This window comes from Helobdella robusta (genome assembly GCF_000326865.2).
Source record: "Helobdella robusta unplaced genomic scaffold HELROscaffold_61, whole genome shotgun sequence".
In the NCBI taxonomy this organism is placed as follows: domain Eukaryota; kingdom Metazoa; phylum Annelida; class Clitellata; order Rhynchobdellida; family Glossiphoniidae; genus Helobdella; species Helobdella robusta.
In genome coordinates, this window is record NW_008705338.1 from 650,624 (window position 1) to 661,921 (window position 11,298).

Consider the following 11,298-nt stretch of genomic DNA (forward strand, 5'->3'; position numbering starts at 1 on the left):
ATATATCATACACAGAATATCCCCTGCTGCTACAGCAATGATGAGAGAAGATTACAACATTTGTTATGTCTTGTATGTAGAGATAATAATGAATACGGCGATGAGAATGATGAAGAGGATGAGGATGAAGAAGATGATGATTATGATGACAATGAGGATGAGGATGAAAAAATAAAAACAAGGTAGTATGTGAATGAAAAAATGAATGAATGCATGAATGACTGAATGAACGAACAAACTGACGGACGGATGGATGGATGGACGGATGGATGGATAGCTCCCAATGCGGTCCTCACAGCAAAAAGTTTGCCCACCTCCGACATACATGCATCATACATGAATATCCTTCCTCAAAAGTTTATTTAGGTTACCTTTTCGCGGATCGGATCCGGGCGGTAGCGGTTTGGAAAAATCTTCTCTGCTCGGGACTCTACCATATACCGATGGTAATGTACAATTAATTGTATTTATGATAGTCTAAACCAAAAATTTCGATGAGTATGCTTTACCTACCCCAAAAAATTATTTTGTAATTATTTCCCTTTTTTATCTCGTTAGACCAAACAAAAATAAACAAGACACTGCAATCATTTAAATTATAATATAACTTATTGGTGTGTTTTTAGGTGTTAAAATTCAAAATTTTGGTACACAATTTCGATGTAGTCTGGATTGGCCCCAGTAACCGATCGTTACTACAATGCGGTATTTGCATTCGTTCCTACATTTTACAACAAATTTACTTTTTTAAAGCAGAGAAAAAATTTTCAGCGGCAAAATTTCGCGAAAAATCTAAAAAATTTTCAACACTTTTTTCCAGGCAGTTGAATTAATAATTCAAGATGTTCTTTTAATTTTACAAGAATTTTTTGAATGACATTTATTTGATGAAACTATTTATTTATTTATTTTAAATTTTGAAAAAATTTGAAATATGCCCAACTAGAAATAATTGTAGAAAAATAACGTTTGATACGAAAATTTTTTAAAAGTTACCACCATGGATATATATTACCACTTCATATAATTTTAAATCTCGTAATTAAATAAATTAAGCAAGTTTTTAGAAGTGGCCGTTTTATCAAATATTAGCTAAAATAGGTTTTTTCATGAATATATATACATAATATTTATGGTTTTTTGCATTTATATCGCAAATCTTTCTAGAACAAACAAAATTATTTTTCATTTCAGATTTTGAAAACAACAAACATATCCTCATCATCTTTAAAGTGTTTTTTTTTCTTAGGTATCTATGCCTTCTTGCCAGCGTACCATTAAATCATTCTATGATTTGAAAAATTTGAACAGCGCGCTGTAAAATGAGATTTCACGAGGTATGCTTCCAATCTAATAAACTTTAGCTATTAATTACTTTCAAACTAATAATTTAAAAATAATTTTCAACGAAAGCAGTTCATAAACATGTATTATTTCTCACATAGCAACAATTGTACAACATTTTAATAAAATTTATATCGACGTGCTTATTTTTATCTGAAATAACTATTAAAGTATAAAAATTTAGGAAATAATTTTATTTTTCATAGACAAGAAAGACCAAACAACCAATGCATTCAGTCTGCTGCAGTTAACGTCCGCCAATGTTATTCAACTGGAAGAAAACCACTTAAATTTTATTTTCTTCTGACTTTTCGTAATGAAACCTAAAAAAATAATTTCCATAATAATAATTATTATTATTATATAATAATTATAATAATATTGATAATGGCTGTCATTGACGAGATACCAAATAAAAATATCCTGATTTACGCACATGCAAATGAAATGCAACAGTTTCATTTAAAATGAGTAAGAACAATAATACGAATGTGACAGCGTGACAGAACTGGAAAATATGAAACTGCAGCGAATGATGAACTAAGCTTAGCAATCACGAATGTATCAATGCTGGCACGTCGATAAATCATCTTCTTTCATTAAGCGAGTTCTTTTCCGTCCATTTCAATTTGGGCTTAACATCCATGTGTGTTTGGGTCTGTGGTACTGAAGTTTACTTTTAATTTTCATGGTTTACGCTGATGTGTCTTTTATGTTTGTTTATTGCTGTGAGTTGTTAGTTAGTTGTTGTTGCTAGTTAGTCGTGTTAGTTAATGTTAGCGTCATTGTAAATAAAACTAATTTTTTCAAATTCATCCATGAATGATATTCGATCTTGGAGGTATTAAATTTTGGTCAATGTCAAAATACCAACAAACCTATGTAGTTTTTACTTAGAGCAAAAACTTGCTTGCCGAGTCATGATTTATATTTGCGAGCGTGCAAGCATCTTGAGAGCTTGTGAAGCACGGCGGACATTCGGCATCCAAATATGATGGGATCAATGATGAACTTGGCGTAGGCTGTGACAGTAACGAAGTAGAAGAGGGAGGTGCTGTGGTCATTATGGTCGGAGTGCAGGTTGATGATGATCATTGGCAGTAGATAGATGGTCAAGACAGTGGTCAGCAAAGCGATGGTAAAGAATGCTCGCTTGTCGTTGCGTGTGCATGGATTGCGTGAACAGAAGTATTTGTTGCTGGCATGATTCGAACTTGAAACTCTGAAAAATTTTACCTTAGCGTTTTGATTGTCACCGTTTTCAATGCGGTTATTTTTGAACGTGTGATTCTTTTCGTAATAATGTTTGTATTTGTATGGACGTTTGCTTTCATTGGTTGATGTGTCTAAATTGTTGCTGTCACATTTGAAGTCATCGATTGCATTCATAATGTGAAGCGTTTTGTTGTCCAATTTAATTTTTGGTGCAACGGAATTTGGCAGTGAAGAGTGATAGCATATACAGAGACGACGTGGAGATCCATCGTGCCTATCTCGAGGGAACGATCTCTCAATGTTCAAGCTTCTTATGTTTTTGTTGGTTGATGATTTAAGAAAACATCCGTTAATCTTATTGCCTGAGTATTTGTAGTTGTTATTGTGGAAATTATTATCATCGTGAAGCTCAACCGAACATTTTTGTTGTTTGTTGGTGTCGTTCGAGAAGCTGTTATGATTAACCGAGCAGCTGTTTTCGCAACAAAACGATGCTTTCCTGTTTTTCTGTTTATTTGCCGACGAACTCAATGATAATGCCAATAATTTCTGGCTCGCTTTTTTAATTTTGAAGAAAGTTGTTATCAGGAGCAGAACTGCTAGAGTGAAAAAAATAAGTATAACAACAATGCAGGTGTTGAAAGCGTAAGATGAAATCTCTCCAATCATGTCGAATTTTGAGCAAATGTCGTCATAAGAGAAGTTGAAACTGTTTGACTCGTTGTTATAAAAAATTGTTATAATTTTGTTACAGCTGTCGCAGTTTTGGCATTGCACAAGAGAATTGTTTCTCACAATTGAAGCGTTGTGAAGTTTGGTCGGTTGAACGGAATTGTGAATGAACGTCTGCCTGGAGTCTGGGAGCAAAAACACAGAAATAACTAGCCAGCCGACGAAAACGGCCATCCAGCAAGTGAAGAGAAACACTTTAACATTTCTCCTGGTCAGTAGAAATATTTGCTTGAGTGGACAGCTTACTGCCACACACTGCACCACCGAGAATCCAAAAATAATAACAGTGGCTTCGACGTTGATGATCATGGATATGACACTCAGGTAGACAAAGACAGCCATGAAGCGACACAAGCCAAGCTGGTCTGCAGAGAGCGGAAGCCAGGGCCACTTCCCGGAAATGATGAAAACGTTGTTGGAGAACCACATCAGAAATGCACTGATGAGGTTGACGACCGTTAAATTAACGAAAAGCAAGGTATAGAGGGACTGCCGTCGAAAACAAACCGACCGATTCCATCTTGAAATTCGACATGTTGAGATGAGGACATACCCGTTGACGAGAAGGGAAATTATTACGGCTATCCCTTCGACCAGAATCTTCAAGTCGGAAAAATAATTTCTGAGAAACTCATCTCCTTCACTTCTGTAACTTTTATTATTCATTTAGTGATAACAAATTTTTAAAAGAGATAAAAATCTAAATGATTCAAAATATTTCAAAACCATTTTTCATAGATAAAACAGTTTTAATTTTATTAAAAATCTTAAATGAAATGTAATATATTTGTAAGAATAATTGATTTTTTTTAAGTTGAAACATCAACATTTATAATCTTAACATTAATTTCTGCACGGCCAACAACTTCAGAACATACCTTTTATATGAGTCATCAGAACTGCATGCACTAATTGTATGCAGGATCAGTGAGTGTGTTTGTTGCTCAAGTCGTCATGGCATGCAATATACGTTTGGTCCTGCATTGAATTCATTGCGATTTGCAAAAGGTTTAACTAATAGGATTTAATTAAAAATTTATGTAAAGTTTAAGTTTCAATTTTGTGTTTAAGTTTCAATTTTGAGTTTGAGTTCTATAGCTCAATTTCTATTTTAAAATTTCTTGATTATAATGATGTTATAAACATGCAGACAAACAAGGATTTTTTTATCTAAATTTTATTCAATTCTATTTAATATGATTATTTTAATGAATGTTTAATATTTTATTGAACAAAATATAAATTTAAATCAAAAGCGAAAGGTGGCTAATAGACATGATCAAATTTTTTAAATATTTAAAAAAAGGTTTATAGTAAAGTCGGTTCTTTCTCCTGTTAGTTCGAGAAGATCATTAGGTGTGACATTTCGATTCTCTATTTCTATTTTTATTCCATTAACAAGAATCCACGAGCTGAAAATAGATTTGTCTGCCCAAATGTTTGCATGGTATTTTTAACTTTTTTTTTTACATATTTTTATAGTTGATACATTTTTGTTTATTTATTTATCCATGAATTCAATTGATTTTTTGATAAATTTGTTATTAAATTATTTGCTTATTCAAACCTTTTTATATTTTCTTTGCTTGCTTATTTACGTATTTGTCTAGTTTTTTTTTATTTCGGCTTTATAGGTTAAAAAGGTATTACTTTCGAACTTTTTTGAGATTGATTAAATTGATGAAAATTTACGACTTTTTCTAACAATTTTGGTCAGACTTTGCAGTTATTTACTTTAATTTCACTAGGGATTTTTAAATTGAAAAATTTTGGCAAGTTATTCATTTGGCGCTTAATTTAATTGAAATTATGCTGTAGACTGGAAACAAATTATGTTTTTTCTTTAAATAAAATTTTCTGATTTAAATTTAATTTCAGATAAAAATAAACGTAAAATATAAATTTATTATAAATTTGTCTTTCATTTCACATTTTATGCGATGACGTAGTAGTGACGTCACTGCCAGCAGAGGTAAAATTTTCAATAATTTTTAGAATATCGGAAGTAAAATTTTTGGATGAAAAGATTTCGTTTAACTTGGCACTTTTATGAAATGTTCAAAAAATTATCAAAAACTTTTTATAAAACTTTATTTTTAAACAAAATTCGTTAATATAATGGCGTGAATCAAGTACCTAGGTAGAATAATCGAATAATCATTATATTGCAAGGGTAGTATACATCAATTTTGTATTTAACTAATGAAATAGTATTAGTTTTTTGAAATTTGCAAACAAAATTAGAAAATAAGTTTTGTTCTTCAGATTTTTTCGCTTCTTTTCATGTTTTTTTTTTATCTTGAAGCGCTTGCTAATCGCTCAGAAGCTGCTTTGCTTATCAAATGAAGTTCCTATTCGATCAAGTCTTCATACTGTAATTTATATAAATTGTTTGTATTCAAAAGTTAATGAGATTAACAGTTACCGTAAAATCAACTTTGAATGGTTTGAAAAAAAAAGTGTAATCTAAAGACGGACAAACGAAAAATAGTCAAAATAGTGATTTTTTTCTTCTCTGGTTGATTTAAAATTTTAAATGTGGAAAGAAACATTCACACATCTACATAAACATATTCATGCTAGGATATTTTGCAAAATTTCTGGATGAAAATTAGTCATAGAAGTAGAGAAAGAGGATGAGGTAGCATTAGTACTACTAGCATTAGTTGTACTATCACCAGAGTGTTGGAGTTGGTCGGAGATTTTTCGTCCGACCAACTCCAACACCTTGACTATTACTATCGTTTAAATTTCTCCCATTCCATAAAAGTAGCTATACTTGAAAATTAGTAAATCAGTAGAAGTATTTTCAGCTTTTATAGTAGCACTAAAAGTGATAAAATTGACCATAGTTGTCTAGTAGTTAAATTAGTAGTAGTAGTACTAGTTGTAATAGTGGTAGTGATAGTTGTAGTAGTTGTGGTAGTTGTAGTAGTAGTACAAGTAGTAGTAGTAGTGGTGGTGGTGGTGGTGGTGGTGGTAGAAGTATCAGTGTAATTATTATTGATGATTGCAATGGTTTTCCTAAACAAACAATGTAATGGCTGGATTGAATTTAATGTAACGGGACCAAAACTGCAATTTTAAAATTGGCTGTTGATTTCTTGGAACTTAAAGAAAATGCTAGTAGTAGTAGTAGTAGTAGCAGTAGTAGTAGTAGTAGTAGTAGCAGCATCAGCAGCAGTAGTAGTAGTAGTAGTAGCAGCAGCATCAGCAGCAGTAGTTGTATGCTAAAAGACCAATGGCTAAAATAGAAACACCTTCTTGGTTTCCTGGAATCAAAAATGGAAAATAACATTCCAGGGAGTTGAAGATTCATCACTGCACTAAACCAACTTGCAACTCTAACAAATCAAAAACATATCATCATCTTCATCATCATCCTCATCAATCCTATCATCTTAGTCATCATCATCTTCACCATCATTGTACTTCTAAATGACACCGTTACTGACGATACTTATGCACCAGTCTCACAACACATTTTCATCTAGTTATGTACCACAATTAAGATTCTCACTAATATAAACATCACAAATATAAACCATTTTTTAGCAATCGAGGTCATAAAGAAATTAGAAAAGTAACGAGCCAATCAATTATTTTCAGTGGGTCAGTTGGGTGAGTTTCTAATTTAGATCAACAGAAAATAGTCTGTAACATCAAAACATCTTCACCATCATCTTCTTCAACATCATCTTTTTCTTCCTCCTCATCATCATTTTCTTCTTCTTCATCATATTCATCATCTTCTTCTTCACCACCCACTTCATCATCTTCTTCACCGTCATTTTCATCATCATCATTTTCATCATCAGCCCCATCACAGTGTCGTAATGCTCGTAATTTAATGCCATGTTCGTCACTTCAGTCAGTTCCTGTCAAGATATTTTGGTATCCACTCAGCTGAAAAACATTCATTATAACCAACGGAAGTCAATTTCGAATGTGGACTTATATAATGAATGACTTATATTTGGCTTATATTTTATTATTCATTCCTATATAAGTTTGTGAATGTAAATTTGTATGTGTAAGTATGTAATTAAGCATGTTTTTAAGAGTAAGCTGATGAATGTCTTCACATAATTTTAATACGAGTCATGGAAAGTTTAATTTTTCGAAAAGAGCGGTAAATAAATGGAATAGTTTGAGTGATGATGTTGTGATTGCCGGACATGTATAAGGCTCGTCTTGTTGGATGTTGGTTTGATGAAGATATAATGCTTGACTGGAGGCATTTTCAATCTTATTGTTTTAAATATTAATATGAAAAATATACAGGCAAGACACGTTGGCTCGTCTTGTTGGATGTTTGTTTGATGAAAATATAATGCTTGACTGGAGGCATTTTCAATCTTATTGTTTTAAATATTAATATGAAAAATATACAGACAGGACACTAAGTCTTTAAGTTCAATTCTTGAAATAAGGAAATAAAATATGTACTGTGTGCTGTACATTTCACCTCAAAAAAGATTGAATTTTTGTACAAACTCCTCAACACTAACACACTGAGACAACAAAAATACTCGAAATAAGCTACTGCAACAAGGGCTAATATATATCGTTTGTACTTGTTGTTCCATCATAAGCACATGCAATCGTTTTGCAGTCAACAACAACATCATCGTCATCGTCGTCATCACCGTCTTATTCAAAATAAACTTTGTCTTTGTTCTTACTCTTGTAATTATCTGTAATTGAAAAATCATTATCATTATCATGAATCCCGCATCATCATCTTCGTCGTCATCATCATCATCATTGACATCGTCATCGACATCCTTGTAATCTACGTCATCATCTTTTCGAGACGAAAGCCTTAACTCAACTAATAAACAAACGATAGCTTCACACAAATTTAGCCAGTTTCTCCGTACCTCGTGTTAATTACTGTAGAAAAAACTGAACAAAAATTATGATAGCAACTTTTTAAATGAATTATGCTACATGAATGGAATTGTTAATTGCATTTTCACTGGAATGCACTGCCACAAAGAAACAGCGCGTGCGCCTGTGTGCCTGCAGTGTTGTACATCTTGTCAGGGCCACTAATGGGAATGGGAAATTTAAAACAACTTGATAGTGTTAACATTTTTGGAATAAGAAAAAATTGTAAAATTAATGAAATGTTTTAAAGTTTATTCCAGTTTTCAATGAAAAATAAATAATAAGTATAAAAACTTGTTTTAATGCAGCAAACAAACTTAATGACCAAACAAATTTAATTACATTTCATGCGTTGTTACTTCAACACCGGCGAAACTTTTTTAAATTAAATGATATCTGAGACTTGTTGATTCGTCTTTTGGAAATTAATTTCAAATTGATGGAAAATTAAAACAACAATAATTATTGAAATTAAAACTAAAGTGGTAGAGCATGAAGTACGACACCACGTTCGAAATGTTCATTTTCTCACTTCAACCCAGCTACCCAGTGCATGTTCCTAACTACATCTACTCATGACATCTACATGAAACACAACTTTGGTTTAAAAATATATTTGCTATGCCATTTGTGTATGCCCATATTTTATTTGCGTATAGTTGTGTGTCTATGTGTATATTTGTAGGATATATAGCTAATAAGAAGAAGTGTATGATGAAAAAACCAGTTACTCCTCAAAAAAACTTCGTTGACAACACATTCAGACCATTCAGTTGAAATGAAATTGTTCTCTTCCACACGTCTTTTCTCCGCTTGTCATCATTTTTCATATTGGCAGTACGTTTTTATTAGCTTAGATTAAGACCTTTCAAACAATTTTATCTCTAAATTTCGTTTGAATGTTCTTTTTTTTAATTACTTGACGGCAAGATATTGACGTACCCAAAACTGAATGAAACTCTTGACTCAACATATAATTTTTTGATTTTGTTGCTAGGAAAATAATGCAACGCATAAATAAAACAGTTTAACAACCTGGTCTGACAATTTATATTAGGCTCAAACCAGTGGCGGATTTCGGGGGGCGGTGGTCTATAGCCCTCCCCGCTGTAAGCATTATTTTTATAAAAAGTCATTAAAACTCAGTTTTTGCACAGAAAAAACACCGTTATTTTTAGAAAATGGCCCAAAGATTGCTAGCCTACTTTTGGCCACACTACTACAAACTTTGGTAATTTTTTGGCCACCGCCACCATGTAAAAATTGAAACATTTTCAATATTTTACCCCCCCCCCCCCCTCATTCAAAGTTGTCTATATCCGCCACCGCTCTGAACAAAATAGACCAAATAATAAAAATATTCTAACAAGAAGCTTGAGGCAAAAGCAGGTATGTCTTACTCGCCTAATTTTTCGCGTTATTAGTTTCAAATCTTCCATACTTTTGTGTTTCTATAAGTAAGAATTCTTGTTCTAAGTTTTTTAATATAAAATTTTAATGAATATTCCCCCAGTTCAAAAAATCCTTTAAAGTGTGCACGTAGCCTGAAATAGCATAAACGCTGATGACATGTGCATTCTTGAGTTGCTTTAGCGTTTCAGTGGATGTTATATGACGCGAAACATTTTGATTCAGTATTAAATTGCTTTCAAAAACAACATTACATCATAAAAATTACCCAAAACTCAACTTTATTTCAAAATATTTCAATTTATTTCAACGAAAATGTTGTTCATAAAAACATCTAGTGCATTTTTGTACGATAGATTCAATAATATTTCTAAGACACTACACATTAAAATTGAAACTTATTGTTTATTTGAGCGTTGATGAGTGCTTTAAAAATTAATTAGCACTGAATGGCATAGCCAATTAATTTTAATTACAATTCATTGAATTTTAAAAATAACTGTGTGCTAACAACAAAGCTTTAAATCATATCTTGATCATACCTATGCATACAATGCCTATGTTTAGCCTACCAATGCAGGCAGACATTGTAGGTTTATTTTCAGCCGATCTCGCCTGAAAATGTCTTTATAACTATACTATAGAAAAAATTTTGAAGCCCATCCAGTCAGCAGGTGATAAATGGCGTATAATTTGAATGAATCGGGCTAATAAGAACAATATTGCTCAACCACAGCTAAAGCAATATTTCAAATTTTAATTTTTTCAAATTATGATAGATGGAGGTAAGCTATTAACGTTGAAATCTTCTTCCAATGAACGCACGCTGAATCAAATCAACGCCTTTCAGATATGACGTTGGACGGTTTCCATTTCGTCGTGCTGACCTAGCCTGGATTGTTGGTGCAGATGCTATGATGATAGGATAACATTTTAACATTTTAAACCAACGCGTTTGTAATCATCTCCTGTTCATTTCAATTATACAGTTTGCTGGAAAACTTTGAAATTTTTTAATTAGGAAAAAAATTTTCAAGATGATTTGCAATTAAAAATGTTTTCAATTAAAAAAATTTTCCATTTATTTATAAGCTTATTTAAAATTTTTTTAAATTGCTTGTCGAGTTGTCTAATTATTTCGTCATTAACAACAAATACTTATTTCCCTTTGCTACAGAATAAAAATTTTAAACCTACACCACACACTCAAAACTAATATAAAATATAATTAGACAAATAATGATAGAAAACTCTGAAAAATCATAGAAAAAAAATTCTTCAGCATTTTCATTTGTGACAGACACTGACCTAGCAAGGCCATCACATATGCTAATGAAGCAAACTATTCTTAATGCTCCCACGATGATGGGTATGGCGTTGTGTATGTAAAGTTATTTACTTCCGAAAAATCTTTCAAAATGGAAACTCATTTTTTTAATTTCCCTTTATCAAATTTTATATAATTCAAAAAAATTGTAATGCACAAAATGTCAAAAGTTCATGACAAATACAATAATTTTTTAAAATGTAAGTGTCTGTAAGAAAAAATGCCCGTAGATGGTATTATCTTTAATTTCATTTACAAAAATGGAAATTTATGTCACAAATCCATGTAAACAATATTTTCCATTGCCTTTAAGATGGCTTAATCATGATTCTGCTGTGAGTGAGGTTTTCCCACTTGCCAGTTTTCTTCATGAAATA

General features: G+C 31.9%; 1 protein-coding gene across 1 annotated transcript; it reads right to left on the reverse strand.

Annotated features, from left to right (window-relative positions):
* Nucleotides 1–2,262: 2,262 nt before the first annotated feature.
* HELRODRAFT_180415 (hypothetical protein) lies at nt 2,263–3,957 on the reverse strand (the record flags this gene model as incomplete). Its single annotated transcript, XM_009029717.1, has 1 exon — nt 2,263–3,957. The coding sequence occupies one exon, from the start codon at nt 3,955–3,957 to the stop codon at nt 2,263–2,265; it is 1,695 nt and encodes a 564-aa protein (XP_009027965.1).
* Between the last annotated feature and the right edge of the window lie 7,341 nt (nt 3,958–11,298).